Source organism: Trachurus japonicus, chromosome 16 (assembly GCF_045865225.1).
Source record: "Trachurus japonicus isolate A0001 chromosome 16, Traja_1.0".
Classification (NCBI taxonomy): domain Eukaryota; kingdom Metazoa; phylum Chordata; class Actinopteri; order Carangiformes; family Carangidae; genus Trachurus; species Trachurus japonicus.
In genome coordinates, this window is record NC_140922.1 from 21,154,385 (window position 1) to 21,173,120 (window position 18,736).

Genomic DNA, 18,736 nt, shown 5'->3' on the forward strand with positions numbered 1-18,736 from the left:
TGTAAACTGAGCAGCTGGATGAGACAAACCAGCCTAACCACTTAGTAAACTGGATCATAAGCACATGAAGAATTACTGCATTTATAATTGTTGTCTACAAGGATTCATTAGAAGCCAGAGTGTTTTAATTGCCTTTGTTCTTGTAGCTACTAATTACTCTCATAAAGCCATGAAGTGCTGCTGTTTACACTGAATAAGTGTATGAATCTGGGTTTGTTGACCTTGCCAGTGTGTCATTTAGGTTTTCTGGAGCAAAACTGATCATATGGATTAGTCAACTGTTCAATAAAATTGTTGATTAATCAATCTTTAGAAAAGTAGTGGCAGCCCCGCTTGTGATTCCTCTCAGCTTGGAGCTGGTGCTGTTGTCAGTGCCATCTGTCAGAATAGGCTGGATGCATGATGCTGGTTTAGGTCAGTCAGGGTCTACAGTAATCTCAGCTCTGGCTGCATTTGCACCACATTATCGGACTGTTTTTGTTCTTCTTGACTGGGTTGGTTTCTGTAAAGTGCTGGAACTGATTCACCTGAACGAGCAGGTTAATGAGGAGGAATTCAGCATGTGGTTGGTTCTCAGTGTGTGTGAGTGCTGGGTCTGACTCTGTTGTTGTGTTGCATAGTGGACTGTCTTTCTTTATTGCAAAGCACCAGAGATTACAACAATGTAGTCTGTACCATCCTGGGGAAAGTGAAGAGAGAAAAATATGTATGAAAACAATTGATTATTTAAAATGAATCCACTCTTCACTTACATAACAGAGCTAAACTTCCTGGTGATGTAGAGGAGCAATTTGGCATTTCTTAGATTTTGTGAAGATGTTTTAAATGCCTGCACAGCCAACAGTGGTGTGTTTGAATTAAGCATCTCCTCCTCCAAGTGTGTGTGTGTGTGTGTGTGTGGGACAGAATTTCCATTCCCTGTGTGGCCACGCTCAGAATAGAGGGAAAGGTTGAACATGCTCATTATGTCCTGCAGTCTGTTCACTCACTGTTACATTTTAATAGCTAAGTATCTGTCTGTCTCTGTGTTGCATATGGGCCTCACCAGGCTGAATAGGGATTTTGTTATAGCATGTTTGCAGCCCACAATGCCCTACAAAAACCTCCCAGGAGACGTATTAACCATCCACATAGCCTGGCTCCATGCAAGCCCCGCCCACAGCCATTCATCATCATTATCTCATAGGTCAGGGTCATTGTCACTCAGACAGTGTTAGTAATATAATTGACCCTGCCTTGGGTCGTTGGCTTGATAGGTTTGGTTTTTTATCTCATACTGTTGACCTCCAATATGTCTGGTTGCAACCTTGACACCAAATGGGGTAAATTAAGTCTTGCGATTCTTTTTGTCTTTTATTTATTTCAAATTTGATATTTGACTTTTTGATTTACAACCTGCATACAAATGGTCTTGTCCATTGTGAGTCCTGCTTGGTCATACTGTGGAATAAGTGGCTATTGGATGTTATAATGGACTGGCCAGGCTGCTACAGTATCAGCCCGCTGTTATTGGCCGTAATTGAATGGGGTTTGTAGGTCACAGCAACACACAGCATTGACTCGATGATAATGACATTTGTGAACCGTGTTGTAGTAACCAAACCAGCCTCAGATCAATCAGTCTAATCAATGTGAACACTGAAGCCTGAGTGATTAAAAATAAAGACAACCATCATAGTATGTCCCAGAGAGGAGTACCTTTCTCTCAATCAAAACAATAGCAAAAGACAGCATTGGATCTCATGAAATAGCATCGGATCATAGGAGCCATTGTCTTCTTCCATTACATATGGATATAAGAGATTGAAAACCAGTGAACATGAGGCAGTTTCATTGTAAAATAATATTTTGATTTGTTGATGCTCTTTAGAGTACAGGGAGTAGGTAGAAACTGAAACAGGGTGTACCCTTTTTTCTTTATGTTTGGAGGGTTTTTACCAGCCCCTGAGTTACCCACAGAGGTGTCCATCTCCATATTATTGAACCATTAGAACATGTAGAAACGCCCATTTGGCAATTTCAATTTGAAAATCTGTATCAGTGATTTCACCTAAGATCCAGATGTCCAGTGATCTAAATCTGTTAAAATCTATAGTTGAAAAAGACCAAAGGTGCAAAAAGTGTATGTGCCTTAAATGTAGGGTAAAAGTCCATTTTGAACCTGTGGCTGGCAACCACAACACTGACCCATGCACATAGGAGATGTGATGTACTTGATTGGTGACTGCTGTACTGATCGTGGTTTGTGAATTGATGGAAACATTGATGGAAACAAGAACACAAGTTAAAATATATAAGACAAGTCTAGAAATTTCTGGAAAAGTTGCATAACTCTAAATGACTAACACAGGTTAGAGGAGACTGGAATCATTAGTGTGATGCTGTGTAGCTCGCTCTATCTGTCTCCCAGAACTGACGCACATGCAGCTGTTTCTCAGCAAACCTTCACTGCCAGCGATGTCATATGCTGTTGCTGCACCGTTGGTTTTTATAGTGCCTTTTTTTATTGCTGCCTCCTGAAAACTGCTAACCTCCTTGTACTTATCTATATATTTCATTTTGTTGGGTAATTTCTTTTTTGACATGTTAGATTCAGGGCGGATGGTGTGTTTCAATCCTGTAAAGCAGACAAAGTGTAAGCTTTTACCCTCCTTGGTCAGTGTATTAAGGGTCTATGTGTGTGATCATGTGTGTACGTATTCACATGTGTGGACGGGCTCATGATTTTGACAGGTCAGCAGTATGTTGTACTGGATATTGATTGTTTGTGACCTTTACTGTGAAATACATTTTTTTCCGAAAATGGTTGAAATGAGAAAGCCTCGCCAAAACATTGAATCACTTTTTACACTAGAGTTGCTGAAGACAGCTTTTTTTCTACTCTTGGGAAAGAACCAGACTAGACTTTTCTCCATTTGCTGTCTTGATGCTAAGCTAAACTAACTGGCTGGTGGCTCCTTATCTAGTAACTGTCCACCATAAGGCAGATAGGCTCAAAATGTAACACTGTTAAGCACTTTTGACACTTGATATAATTGGTGTTTGTCACAGTATTTAAATATATGACCTATTGAGATTTTGGATTAAAAAAATTAATTCTGTCATGAATGAAACACCCAGTTTATAAAGGGCACATTACCAGTGTTCAGGTTTTTGAAGTCTTACATCATCGTCTTTTGATCATTTTTACTTTGGTAACATGAACGTGATCTTAAGAGGACGTTGTCTCAACAGAAGCATGATTTAAGTAACATTAACTTTATCGTTTAAATCACTGTTCAGCTCTGAGCTCCTGTTTGTGTGTGTTATTAGTGCCAATTGATGTTATACCCACTCCAGAGGGAAACTGTGGGTAATGCCAATACAAGCCCAGAACGAAATCCCCCCACCCCACGTCCTCCCCCCCTCCTCTCCTCTCGCTCTGCCTTTGTCTCTGCCAGTCCTTTCTTCTCTCCCTCACTTTCTCTTTGTCATACCTATGTATGTCTCTCTCTCCTCCACAAAGCACCGCACGTCAGTTTTTAGGAGGCTTTCCTTTTTTTTTTAAGATGCTCTAACAATAACAGCCTCTCCTCCTCCAGTCTCCCTGTCTGTCTCTGTTTTTTTCTGTCTAACCAGTTCGTCTCTATGGTCTGCAGTGATATCCTATTTATTCAGAAACCTTGGCTCACCATCGCATAGCTACACACACACACACACACACACACACACACACACACACACACACACACACACACACACACACACACACACACGCACACACACAATACCGCCCCATTGTGTCTGGCTGCCATGCTGATGAATGAATCAACCCTTGTGATTATTCCTTATCTCTGTAACCTAAACACACACAGTGTTCTTAGAGGGCACCGTGCGGACAGACACTGCTCTAAGACCTCCTCTCTTTCTCACTCACACCAATCTAGTTTCTAAAAACCCTGACATCTATCCAGTGTTACAGGGCGTCTCACTAACCTGGACTAATCCTAATCTGAACGCACAGTCATTTAATCCCTCTGCTCTGGCCCTTTGAACGCTTGCTCATCCTCAGTTGCGTTGTGTAAGAAACATTTAGGAGGTTGATTAAATTGTTTAAGCTTTTAAAATGGCACAGTGATAAACAGGCAGCATGTCCAGATCATGTGTATGGTATCATTTTTTAATGTGCTGCTGTCCATTGTAACAAATTCAATCACAAAGGGCTTTGTTTTCATTCCAAAGAGAAATGTTCAGCTGGTGCAAATAATTTTTATTGCCTCTAAAGTATTTTCCGTATATTTTAATCATCAACCTTACATCTCATTTATTATTGAACACACTGCACATTTGCTTGACACCTGATCGGTGACTGAAAATAAAACCAGCAACCTTAGAAATACAAAAAGCAAAACAAAACAAAAAACACCAAACAATTGAACATGAAATGTAACAGAATCAGACACCACATTTATTCATGCCTCCACTCGCTGCAGCTGTGGTCTGATGAGACCAACCAATCAAATTTGTTCAGGAAGTACCACTGTCAGCCGCCTTTGTTCCTCACCATGCTCATCTCCTCAGCAGTAAAACACATAATGATGAGCAGGGCAGTGATAAAAAGAAAATTGATGTCTCTCTCTCTCTCTCTCTCTCTTTCTCTCTCTCTCTCTCTCTTAATGCTCTCCTTGGCTGCTCGCACAGTGAGAGGAGGACGTGCGCTGCAAAGAACAGCTTTATCCATAATAGAAATAGAAAATATCCGTATAGAATAAAATAATAAAATCATTAAAAATAGTGCATTATTAATCATTTCCTTGGTGTTTATTATTATTTTCATGAATAGGTGTTTTGTTGTTTTCCTATACATTCAGGCATTAACGATCCTGTATATAAAGGTTAGGACATGTCTATTCTGGAGGATGTTTTGATGTGTTTTGTTTTGTCTGAGACTGCAGACAGAAGAACTGATGTACATGTTTGCCGTGCGCTGCTGTTGGAGAGCTGCGAGTCCTACACTACACGCTCACATTGTGCTGTGGTTTTGGCGCAGTGTGAGTCGGCAGACGGTACAGGACTAGACCTCAGCTGCACTGTCAGCAGCTTGTCTTGGCAGTAGAGAATCAATGTATCGCAAAACAAATGATTTTGGGGGGTTATTGGACTCTGTTCTGGAATCATATTAGGTTCCATTTGGCCCGCAGCTCAGATCCCACCACGATGATCTCTCCTTCTTAAGCCAAACCGAGTCTCCTTTTCTCCACTGCAGACAAAAGGCAGAAACACAGAGGAGTGTGCTTCTTCTGCAGCTGGAGGGATTAACTAGGGTTAAATTATGTGCTCTGGGTCATTCTTGGGATGTTTTGACAGATTGAATGGCTGTGTGTACAGTACAGTTTTTGGGACTGCATGAGGTTATTAACCTTAATATAGTATCATTATGGTTAAACCGACCTGTGTCAGGAGCATTGATGTGTGAAAACAATTCAATCATGCCTTTACAGGTCCAGAGTGGTGGATCTAATTTGAAATGAACAACATAGCCAAACTCAGTGTGGATAAATACATGTTCTACAAGGTCCTGATCTGAGGCGGCAACAGTCTAAGTAGATGTGGGGGTAAATAGAGCTGATTCAACAGACCCTTACCGAGAGAGAACGTCAACAGCATGCTGCATTGTCAAGGCTCATTTTCAACCTCTGCATCAACTATAAAAACATTCAAGTAGATGCTGCTGTACAATAGTTGGTAACTATGACCGGAGCAGAGGGATGTGGTACAGTATGTGGTATAAGGAGCGATGAAGTTGATATCAGGACGAGTTTGGGTCGGATGGATGAGTGAATGAAACATGCCGCCAAGACTGCAAGAGAATGGTGTTTGATTTCCACATGAAACAAGCAGTTATCCAGGAGGAGTCTTCAAAAAAGTTAACCAAGTCATTATTATTGTAACCATGACAACAAATATCATGTTACGTTGTTCTTTTAACTCGGATATGATCTTTTCCCTCAACCTAATCAAGCCATGACAGTTATTCTAGAAACCACAGCTACACTCAGTATGCCAACGCCAACGCCCCTCTCTCGTCAACTTTGTGTTTAACCATGAAACCCTAGATTCTCTGTGCGTTGCTGTAGGTATGGGATGCTTCCAACGCTCATATCATAGAGTTTGGAGGTTTGGTGATCTGGTTAATGTTGTGTGATGCCTTTACCTCATGTACTACATTGGTGCAGTCTAGTCTGAGATAAGGAAGACAGGAAGCGCACCCACGTGGAATGGGTTTTTCTGTGCAGCGATAGTTTGATCGCCCAATCGTCATAAAAGCATAAAGTGTGTCACATAGGGCGTGGATGCTGTTTTTAAAGGTGCAATGTCAGGAACCTGCTGATATCCTACCCTGTTTAAAATACAGTGAGAGAGGACAGGGCCAAATGAGGGTAAGGACATGGAAAGAGATTAAGTTAAAAAAGAGTGGGAGGGAAAAGCAGAGAAGTACAGAAGAGGAGGAGGCGGAGGAGAGGAATCATCTCCAGTGGCTCCAGGGAAAGCCGATTGATTTCAGTGTATCTGAAGCTAAGATGGGGGTCATCCCAGCAGCATTGGTTCTGACAGAGAGGAAACGGCTTTTAAACACTTTCCTTCATTAAATATCTTCCCCACTGATTGGATTTAAATCTTGGCTCCTTATCAGCGAAACAGCACTTAGAATCTATTAAGTCATTTCACTCTCTTTGCCCTTCTACCCCCTCCCCGTCACTCACTGTCTCACACTTTGTCTATCTTCTGTCCACTCTTCTGCTCTCTCCCCCCGCCCCCCTCTCTGTCATTCTCTCTCTCTCTCTCTTTCTCTAAAAATACTCTCATTTCCACTGTGCTGCGCTGTCAGTTTGAGCTCCCAGCCAGCACATCATGACTCATTAATGTTACACACAGACACACGTACACATGCCGGACATGCTGGCATTAATTATGTAATAAAGAGTGTGTGTCAGCAGCAGTGGTGTGGGGATGAATGTAATTGTAGATTTCTTTTCCACTGTTCATGTTAAGGCTCCAACTAATGATAATTGTTATTTAGAGCTGAAACTATTTGCTGATGCCTCAATTTGCCAGTTGGCAACAATTTGGACTGATTAATTGTTTCTCAAGAACAAATGCCAAGATTTGCCCCTTCTGAAAAGCTTCTGAAATGTGAAAATGTGCTGCTTTTCCTCAGCTCATATAATAACGATAATAATAATAAATGTTTCTGTATAAAAAATGTATTTCCCATGATGTCTGACTATTTCAGTAACATAATATATTAATAAGAGAGCCGCATATGTGAGAAGACAGGAGAGTATACCTGACTTTTTTTGCCAAGGGCCTTATATATTAATGCTTATCTTTCCAGCTAGAAGAATCAAGTATACCTCAGAGGGGTTAAGTAATATAACATTTGTAGTTGGCAATTTCTGTCATGTTCTTTAGTGCGACCCGAGTTTTTGGAACAAAGTTCTCACGCGAACAAAACGAGCCAAATGAGTCAACAGTGAAAATGGTGTAATGGATATAATAGAGTGTGAATGCACACCAAGACATGATGGATGAAGAAAGTGTCTTTGGCAGGGGAAGATTTCCTGTGGCTGAGTGCTGCCACAGCTGAATGACTGCAGATCAAACACTGCTCTGTGTTGCTTCGGTTCCTGCAGAGATTCACCATAATAACTGTAGGCCAGCGTGAACGTTGTTTAAGGGGCTGAGAACTCATTGACATTCTCAAGCAAGGCTCGGCACTGCAGCATGCTACTTTCATGTGTGAGTGTCTGTCAGTGTCTGTGTGCGTGTGTGTGCGGTGGATGGGCTAGCTGTTACCATAGTAACCCAATGCATGTTACTCGCACATGTGGGGTAAGTGAATGAGAGGGAGAGAGGGAGGGAGGGAGGGAGGGGGGGAGGGGGTGGGGTTGACAGTTTGACAGAAAAAAAGATAATCTGGGAACAGTAGTTGAATGATTGGACCACACAGCAGACACACGCACGCACTCATGCATGTGGGCACACACACACACACACACACACACACACACACACACAGAAATGCCCACTTCACAGGTCTGCGTGTCTATTACTGACCCTTTAATGGGGTTCAAGACCTTGTCGACTATTTCATGTTGTGTCTTTAGTGTGTGGGTGTGGGTGTGTCAAGCAGAATTTGTGTTATATACTCTTTTAGCTATAAAACATGATAATGTGTATTCATATAATAAAACAACAACAACAAAAAGGCTGGGTCAGATTTTCATGTTAAATTGGATTTGGCTTTGAAATTCTCCACCAGAGCTGTGTGTCTGTGTATGTGTGTGTGTATGTGTGTATGTGGCATGTCGCAGGCCAGGGAGACAAATGGTGCTTTACAGCCTATGGCAGTTATCTTGCATGTGAGCCACCAGTTTTGGTGTGTGTGCATCAGTCTGTGTGTGTGTGTGTATGGGAGAGAGAGAGAGAGAGAGAGAGAGAGAGAGAGAAATAGCAGATGCTCTCTCTGGTCTTGTAGACATGCTCCAATGCTGCTGCCATCTGGTTGGCTGAGTAGAGCTAAAGGCGGGATGGCGGTTGCTGTGAAATCATTGGCTGATGGGAAGGCTCAAGGCTTTAAGTCCACTAAAGACGAAGAGCAGAGAGAGAGAGAGAGAGAGGGAGAGGTAAGAGGGCAGTTACATGGACAAGGAAGGAGGAGGGGGGTGGGGGGGTCATGAAATCGGGGTGTTATGGCTTTGTCCACGCAAAAGGGCAGATGGAGAGAGCACTGCACTGGGAAAGTGCAGAGGGCAGTCATGCATGGACAGGAGGAGGATGGGTGGGATGAAACACTGAAGGAAAACCTAAGAGGCTAAAGTGTGTTTAAAACGGGGGTGGGCAATTTTTATTTTATTTTTCGATCTACAGGAGAAACCCTGATTATTGCCAGGGGCCACACAAACTTTTGTCAGCCCGTACCTTTATTTTTATACTCCTAAAATTAAACATCGAAAACATGCCATCATGCTAATTGCTATCTGTAGGCCAGGGCTTTACCACAGACCTCTAGTGGTTTATGACTTACTAGAAGCTCTCCATTCAGCATCAACCTCTTGCTTTTTAGAACTCACCTGCAACAGTTTACAATGAAATTGCCTGCTCACACAACCTGCTCTGGACAGGTATCAGTCATCTGAAGCTCAGGCAACTCCCTGTAGGTTGATAAATTAAATAGCGAAGCAGTCACAGCAGTGTTAAACCCTTTTTCGGCTCCACCAGCTTTGAAATTGTGCAGCCAAATTCTCACTGTATGTTCACAATATGCCAATAAGTTTTTGCTTGTTTTTACCTAATGCCCTGTCACTTAATTTGGCAAATTATCTACTTTTTCAAAACAGATGTCTGGCTTTTCAAGAAATTGGGAGTCGGATGATAGTACAGCTTTTAAATGTTCCCTCAATCAAGTTGGTACGAGTGCAATTGATGTCTAATCCCAGTGATGTGATCGTAGTTTTTTTCTTTACCTTAACTAGAAAGTCCCTCCAGAGTCCTATGTTATAAAACAAGCATTGTTTTCATCATGTGTAATATCACTGGAGTACTGTGCCCCCCTTTCACAAAAAGTGAAGCTGAGAGATTCCATCACATGTTTTTATAGCTGCCACCGAGGCAACAGAAAAACTGAAAATGAGAGGGCGAGTTGAGCGAAGCGGTGGTGACTTGCTCTTTAGGAGAGGTTATCTTTGGTCACACAGGCCTGCCTGTCCGTCTCCATCACATCAAACCACACAGTCCCTGCCCGTGGAGCTGAGCCACAGAGGGCAGGGAGATACTGTCATCATTTTTACCCTCGTCTAATCCCTCTGTTTCTTTTTTCACGTCTTTGAAGAAAGATTGTGACTATATAGATTTTCCATAGTTTTGTTTTCTCTCATACTCCCTATTTTCTTCCTTTTCACCTTTCAGCCCCCTGTCCTTTTTGCCACTCATTGTTTATCTGGCACTTGTTAGTATACTGTGATCTCCCTCTCCCCCTTTGTAGTTTTTCATTTTATCTTTTGCTTTAAAACTCCATCCCCAGCTTTATTTCACGTTTGATCACTCTGTCTGCTCCCTTTCATTTCATCTCCTTGATGTCAGTTTCTCCTTTACATGTTTCATCTACTCTCGCTGAGGCTCTTCTTTTCACTTCATTTTTTTTCTTGTATTCCCTGTTTCATCAATTGGCTTTTCGTTTTCTCTGTGACTTCTAACCTTGATCTTTTTCTTGTGGCATTCAAAACGCAACAGATTTGAGTCTCTTTTTAAAGCATCTTACACACTCGGCCTCTAAACACAAAGATTATTAACGTTCTTGGGCTGTTATTCCATGCATGCCTTCAGTGCAGACAGAAAGGAAAACAGCAGGAGATGGTTGGTTTGCCACAAAGGTCACTGCATCTCACTCCACAAAAAATGAATCTGTAACAATTTTTCTAAAGTGAAAAATCTAAGTGTGAGTGTGTGCTGGTTTTCTTAGTTGCCTCTGATCGTGAACTGAATATCTTTGGATTCTGAACTGAATGTTTTCAGCATTTTAGGGGCAGCTCTATTCAATGATTAATGGGAGAATTACTCAAATAAATGTAATGTAAATAGTGTGTTTGTTAGTTGTTGCCCTTCTTCTTGCTACAGTATGTGCCCTTACCCTGGTTTACTGTAAAAAAAAAAGGTAATAGTTTTAAAGGTCAGCATCTGGTTTGTTGTGATTTTCTTCCCCTAGTGACATTGCACCCACCATTTAAACATAACTTTGTATTCAGCATACAGTAGAACATGCTTTAGTCTTTTCAATGTCAAACTGTTCTTGTGTTGACTTTTGATCCTCTGATGGATTATACTGCGGTGCATAATGTTGTTACTACAGTTTGATGGTGCAGTGTGAATGTACAATGGTGTAATGTAGAGAGTACAAAAGATGCAGTGTTTGAATTGTTCAATATGCGCAGCACTGGACTGTGCCTGTGTCAGGGTCAACACATTCTCAGTAGCATGAGTTGTGCAAATCATGACTCTTAACAATATCACGCTCTATGGTTGCAATCTCAGTAAAGCGAGGCTGGATGGGAATGTCAAGTTTATGTATGCCAGTTATGCCTCCTCAAGGCTTGACTTTGTTTTCCCATAGTTCAGCAACAGAAGCAAACTCAGTCCTCACCATGTGCTCTAATAAACAATGGCAGTTGGTGTCTCATTTGCTCAGCGGGTGGAGGCAACACGAGCAGGAAATCAAGAAAACCACACTGACCTATGACGGTCTCACTCAGACAGGGTGTATTTCCAATAAAAACAAAGGCAATTGGGCTACATGTAATATACCGTAGATGTTATTGTCTGTTTTCAGCAATATTTCTCCTCACTGAAAGAGATGTTTCAGAGTCACGAGCCTTTTCATTCTGATGAGTCAACGGGAGAGCTCCCTGTGTTCTTTGTCATTTCCCTGTTCTTGTCATAGAGTGTATATTTACAGCTACATACTCATTATTCTCTGTGTTCTCTCTGTCTCAGGCCCTCGCGTCGCACCGAGCTTACCTCTTGACAGCACGCATTCCCACCAAGGTAAGAACAGCAGCTCGGTTTGTTAAGTGTGCACACTCAGCACTTTGTCACGAGGGACCAGAAATCATTAAACAAAATCATAACAAGACTAGGTTTTGTCTTGCAGTTGTTGTAACTTGTTTTTTTTTTACTGTGTGAATACATCACAGTACATTGTCAGAAATGACCTTAAAATTTTTGGGCATCCTCTTACACCCTCCATGCTACTGCATTGAAACCTTAACTGTCCTCAAAAAATTATCTGTCTATTCTCTAACATTAATCTTTAAAGCTCTATTAAATGAATAAAAACTCTTTTATAGTGTAGAGTGTGTGTTAGATCCTTGTATATGTGTAGTTTTCAGTGATCATTAACTGTCTTCCAGTCTTGTTATTCCCAACTTTTTTCCTTTTACTCTTTTGGTGATTTTGTGTGTCTATGTGTTGAAAGGTCAATACAAAAGAGAAAAATAGTTAAACTAGTAGCTCTGCTTGTGGCTTGTTATAGTGCACTTTTTAAAACCTTTTTTTAACCACAGTACCATATGCCTGACAGATGGCAGTTGTTAGCACCATCACCAGCAATGAAACATCTGTCATCAGCTTTACCAGCATCATTGTCACCGCTACCACATAAAAACCAGCAGTGCAGTAACATGATGCAGATGTTCCCTCAGACTTCCAGCAGCAGCACCAGTCAAACAGCTACTATTATCACTACTGCCAGTATTAAACTCCTGGTTCCCTGTGTTGTGATCCTGTATAGCTTTAGAAAACATGCCCACAGCAAATTAAAATTCATAATGTTCATAATGAATGTAGCTGTTTGTAGAAACAATTGGCAAAACGGTATCTACTCATGATTTATTTATTAGTTGCTCTAGGGTCTTTCAGTCATATCATCATGATTTTCATCAGCAAATCTTTTTTTAACGACTTATAAGTCAACTGAGGTGGCCAGAAGTTTAGATTCATTGAAATGCAAAAAACTGCACACCTGCATTCCACCATGAGCAAACTCCATCTGGTGATGATCATCTGAAATGATCAAAAGCTCCAGAACATCTGCTAAATAAACTGTGAAGTTCGAAACTTATGTAAACTTTGCTGTATCGTTTTTACAGCCAATGTGCAAACAACATATGCTGTTAAATATGAAAAAGATGTTCTGTACACAACCTCTGAAATCAGTGGTGAATAATTTAATACTGTAACTAACTCAGTTTTGCCGTTTCTTTATTGTATATGAAAAATAGATAGAAACTCACAGCACTGTGATTGTACTGTATGTGGAACAAACTATGACACATGTTTCTACCTACTGTACTGTATCTAAACTCAGATCCCTCTGTCAGGACAGAGTAGCACTTCACAGTATTTTCCCCAACTCATGAGATCACGTATCATCTCATCTTGTACCATGCCCATGAACACTTAATGACAGCCCTTCAAATAGATGCTTTCCAGTCAACAGGATGGCTCCAGGGACAGTTTAAGTGATTTATTGGTTGCTTGAAAACTGATTTAAAGGTTTACAGGCAGCAGAGAAGAGGTTTCAAGCTGACCCTGTTTCACATGACGTCATATTGTTCCACTGTTGTGAGATGTTTATGAAGCTGGCTCTGCTGTTTTCTATTTGTGTGCAGTCTCCTGTGGAGGGATTAGACACCTGTTTTGTGAAGAACTGACTCGTCTACTGTAGTGTCTACTGTATGGCTCCACTGTCTTGCTCTCCTTATCTCTCATACTTGTCGTACTTGTAGTTTTTCCTCCATACTTTGGATGGGCAACACTGGAAGTTGCTTGATGTATTGTACCAGAGTAGTTATAGTTGGGTCTTTCTATCGCAGCAAACCTCTATCGCCTTCTCCTCTCTCCTCTTAGACAGATTATAGTTACAGATAACCTTTGCTCTCCTCTCCGTCTTTCCTTTAAGCCATTCATTCAGGTTTCTCACTCTCATCCCTGTCTTTTATCTACTTTTACCAACAATCCAGATTACTTCCTTCTAACTTCACCCCCTTCTCTCGCTCTCTTTCTTTTCCTGTTATCCTCTTTTACTCAGCACTGTACCAAAGGTTAGCAGGGATATCCTACAACGTCCTGAATCCAGTTGAATCTGTTGGTATTTTATCTCAGAAATCAATGCATGATGTATCCTACAGGAACTCTCTGCAACCAAAGATGATATTTTTTCCATTTGGTGTATAACATAGTGAAAATACCTGTGCTACTGATTTTAACTCGGATAATTTCACAGATATTCAGTAGGTTCTGATGAAATCAAGGCAAAAAAACAAAAAAAAACAAAAACAAAACAGAAAATCCTCACATTTGAGAAGCTGGACACAGGTATTCCAGTTGTTTCAGTGACATTTTAAGGGAAGACTCCTTATTGTCCTCTGTTCATCAAACAGTTTAATTGGGTTTTTGGAATTGATGAAAAAACATACGTAACGTATCAGCCCAGCTGAAAGGTCGGAATTAATTGGCACTACCACATTTTTACACAATATTTACATTATATACTTATTATTTATGCACGCAAAACTTGCGAAACGTGCTCTCTGGCTGGCTAGATTTTCTGTTCGGGCTGCCATACAAACATGGCAGTGCAAGATGGCGACGCTCTGTAAAGCGAGACTCTTGCTTTATTTTTATATAAAAGAAGAATTATAAGGCTATGAAAACCAAACAAATTTAATTTTATAGCGATTATACACTTATACACATATATTCAAGCCAGATTTTGCCTATAAACCTTGCCAATTATTACACACTGAACCTGTAAGGATCTTTATGTGTTGATATCCACATTGCTAAAAAATAGTAAAGGGTTAACGTGTTGGGTGTGTTTTAAGAGATGAAGCCTGCCAACATCCATGAGAAGCTGACTGTTACAGTATTTCTCCTTGTATTGATTTTGCTGATGTGAAATCTATATCAAAGAGGAGGCGAGCTGACTGCAAATGAAGATTAGGCTTGCTTAGATTTGCTCATTGTTCCAACACGTGAACTATTGACTGTATTCATCCGCTGTTTTCTTTATAGTTCATGTGTTTCTAGCCAATCTGAATTCATTTTAGACGATTCGTTTATTTTATAAACGTGAAACCCTGGAGATGCACTTGAACACACACGAGAGCAGAATATTTGTGTGGATTTTGATGGTGTTGTTTTTCTGTTGACAGCCTCAGGCCTTAATATTGAAGTGTTGTGTCACAGTAGCAGTAAACCTCAGTTAAACTCTTACTGTGTACACCTCTTCTCTTAACAATAGTTGAAATCCCCCTCCAACTCTCTCATGCACCTCTCAGTGGGTTTCTCTCTGTGTCTGTGTCTCCAATTGATGGTTTGGCTCCTCGTAAGAAGCTGTAGGGCCTTACAGTCTCCTGCAGTGTCCTCCAAAACATCACACATGCGCCCTTTCTCTCTCACACACAGTTTCATTCATCTCTCCCTCACTTTCTTGTCTTTTTTTCCCCTGCAGCCTCTTGTAGCTTTACATTTTATATTCATATACACTACACTCTTAATCCAGCTTCTTTATCAAAAGTTATGCAACAGAAAATTTGACATATCTTTCCGGTACTCAAGACACAACTTGATGCAAAACATTTTATAGCATCATTTAGTTACATTAATTAGTAGCTCTCTATCAGTCTTAGTTATCTCTTAATTAAGGTTATTATAAATCCAAATGATCCCAAAATGTTCCTTTTTCAGCCTTTTGTACATAATCAAATCTACATATTTAATAAAAAAGGGAAATACAAATAAAGGTGAATAAGTTAAAGTAACAGATGGACAGTGAACGAATGAGTGGACGATGCAATCACACAGGCTCCTCCTTAGTTCCCCATCCCAGTGTGATGTCTGCCATTGGCCAGAGCTCAGATTTATCAGGGCATGGCACTCACTCATCTTTGGCAGGTGCTCATTTCAGTATGTGTGTTATCATGACATGTATTGGCTGTATTAGATGGACTGATTGACATGAATATAAATCAGTTCAGTAATTTGCATACCCGACTTTCCAGTGGATGTGTAAAAATAAATGTGCAAGAAACGGTTAATATAAAACAGGACAGTTTTCTGAAGTGGTGAAAACACTCTAATGACCTAGGACTTGAAGATAATTAAAAATGTTGCCTGAGTATTCTGCGTAATAGACCTTTTATTTTACCCTCTCCATCTGTATTTGTGTTTCGTTGATAATTTTCCACGCTGGATAGTTATCTTACTGAGTTTTGTGGTCATGTCTGGCTCATGAGAAATCAAGTGTGTGAGTGAGTAACCACAGGCATCACTGAAATACTGTACACAAACAAACAAACGCATGTGTGCACACACTGCACACTCAAGTCAGACAGTAGACAAGCGGCCTACTTATCCTCTCCCACCTTTCATCGCTGAGCCAAGCCTCAGGAACACAGCGCCCACCTGGAATAGTCTGGCCTCTCTCCCTGACCTGCCCCGAGGTGGTGGACTGTATTTCTGTGCGAGAAAAAAAGAAAAGGAGAGAAGATGAAACAGTGCAGCAAAATCGTCTGCTCTGTATATAGTAATAGGAATTTGTATTCATGCCCCCCCCCCCCCCTCCCTCCCTCTGACATGAGAGAATCTTCTTTTTCTCCTTTTTAGGTAAGGAAAGGCAGGCTGCTGCTTTTCTTTGTTTTCATTGTCCTGAAATGCTCTCTTGAAACGGGTTACATTTTCCTGACCTGTTTCGAGAGTCTCTTTTGCACATGAATAGAAAAATCCTGATGATAAATCCTTTCTGATTTACAGTATTTTCCTGTTTCTGTCATAGCTGCATTCATCTCCTCCTAGATTCAAATAATCCAAAAAAGCAAATTGAAAACACTGGTATCCTTAGTGTTTTAGCTTTGTGTAGCTGTTGAAAATTCACAGTATTTTCTTGCAAATTACATCATAAGGTGGTATACATCTCATCCCCTGATTTGAGCCTACAAATGTGTCTAAGGGTACCTTGGAAAAATGAATGCGTGAGTCAGTGAAGGAAGTCTGCACAAGAGCTGAGAAAGAAACAAGGAATTACTGCACTGCTACCTGTTAATTATAGAACAGAGCGACTGTATTTTCACACAGACATTCCTCAGTCAGACAGTCACTGCACTAGTAAGCTGTAGCCACATTTACTGTCATGTAGTAGGCCTACAAACTGGAAGGTCTCACACAAATACCACACTTGCTCATTCATTCATTCAAATACTTGCACCCGTATTTGCATTTACAGCTTTCCTTTCTGTGATGGCCTACTCTGGTAAAAAAAAAGAAGAAGAAGTAATGTTTAGTTGAATTTCATGCACAATTTTTCTTATACCGTGCCCCCAGTGACCATATCATATCATCCACTGTTTTCATACATGTTTTCCTTTTTTTTCTGACTGTTGTAGGAAGCAGGCAATAGAGAGTGGGATTTTGTCTGAATGGTGATTTCTTTGCTCTTTTTAGGTGGAACACTCCTTTAATTATCTGGAGATCCAGGGGATTGCTTGTAACAAGCCCACACAGGTACGCAACCTCAGACCAAAAGCACATGTGTCTAAACATTAAAGCAATAATTTAACCTTTAGGTAATGTTAGATGAAAGGATTGATACCATTCTCGCATCTGTGGGTATTGATGGAGTATGGAGCTGGAGCCAAGAAGCATTTAGCTTAGCTTAGCTCAGCTTTATAGTGATATGTACTGTATAGTATGTAGTTAATAAATACCAAATTTTGTTTTTTCTAACAAATCCAACAGGAGGGATGCTCTCCAAGTGTGTCGGGTGAATGTACAGTAGTGAAATATGCAGTACCATTTATTTAAAGAACACCACTGGTTTTTTGCATTAACTAGTCTTCAGTGAGGTTAAAGGTCAGGGACAGCTGAAATACAGATGCTCAGGATTCAGGGTCAAGTTTAGACACACTTCAGCAAAGTGGATGTTTGCTGAATATCCTCAAGTTTAGTTTAGCAGAACAACTGAAATCACAACAGATGCTTTAGTGTGTAGGAGACACAAGACTGGTGGCTGAGAATTTATAATCCTGAAAAAATGTGACATGAAAATCTTTTCCAAGAGCCCAGAAGCCATAATTTAGCTCTTTGACCAGAGCTGACTGGCTGTCATTCTGCAGAATCTACCTATAAGATAAATTAATCTGTCACAAACCACCCTGTTCCTGCAGCATAACCTCTCTCCCACTCATCTCAAGAGATTTCCGTCATCTTAATATCCTGACTGATGGTCTCCTGTGCCATCTAAGATTATGTTAATTTTGGCCTATTGAGTGGGCACATATCACCTTACATCAGCATTTGCATAATTGCATTGAATGCTGAGATGATTAGCTAGTCTTGGTAAATGTCATTAAATCTTTGTTTTTACTTCATGCAAATGTGGGATGAAGAGCCCTGGCAGCTGGGCAAGAAAAGTTGAATATAAAATGGAAATGAAGAACAGACTGTCAATGGTGTGTTCTCAGGATTGAATTTTTTAAGAAGAAAGATGACGTTTTAAGAGCTAAATCAGTATAAATGTGGTTAAAGCAGGTGAAGGTAGAGCCCTGCACGTCGGTATGAATCTCTAATCAGCGTTGTGTTCTTTCAGCTGTTGATAGAGTATGAGCGCAGCTCCTTCTCTCTGAAGCTGCTCTCTTCAGAGGAGGTTAATGAGGTGGTCGCTCACATAGGAAACTGCCTGCTGAGGATATGTCCTGGTCTACCACCTAGGTGAGTTCAGCTTCTGTATACGTCTCCAAAACAACCATTTATGCTCTTTCCATAACTTTATTATGATGTTAATGTACCAATCAAATCATGTGTACCACTAATTCAACTCATAATGTCGCTCTGTAGAGTTTTCATATCATAGGCTACAGTACGTGTCCCTGATCTGTAAATGTGCCGCTTTAGTTGAGGATAAAAGGCCACTGAATACTGTATTTAATATCTAGAGAATCAGATACTTAGAGGCTTTGTAATGCTTTGTAATTGCATTGAATGCTGAGATGGTTAGCTAGTCTTGGTAAATGTCATTAAATCTTTGTTTTTATGTGAATCACATTTGCTATATATATTGGGAAGAACAGGGAGCATGAATATAAATGCACAAATGAATACAAATGTATGACCAGAAACTTTTATAACCTTGTTATGAAAGGAG

The 18,736-nt window shown here is 40.5% G+C and overlaps 1 protein-coding gene across 4 annotated transcripts in view; it reads left to right on the forward strand.

Moving 5' to 3' along the window:
* Positions 1 to 18,736, forward strand: part of LOC146972364 (F-actin-uncapping protein LRRC16A-like) — a 65,804-nt gene that overhangs the window by 12,593 nt on the left and 34,475 nt on the right. For all 4 annotated transcript variants that reach the window (XM_085802496.1, XM_085802497.1, XM_085802498.1 and 1 more), the window contains exons 3-5: positions 11,530 to 11,580; positions 17,038 to 17,097; positions 18,182 to 18,303. In XM_085802496.1, coding sequence (XP_085658622.1) covers positions 11,530 to 11,580; positions 17,038 to 17,097; positions 18,182 to 18,303 — 233 coding nt within the window. The remainder of the gene's footprint in view (positions 1 to 11,529; positions 11,581 to 17,037; positions 17,098 to 18,181; positions 18,304 to 18,736) is intronic.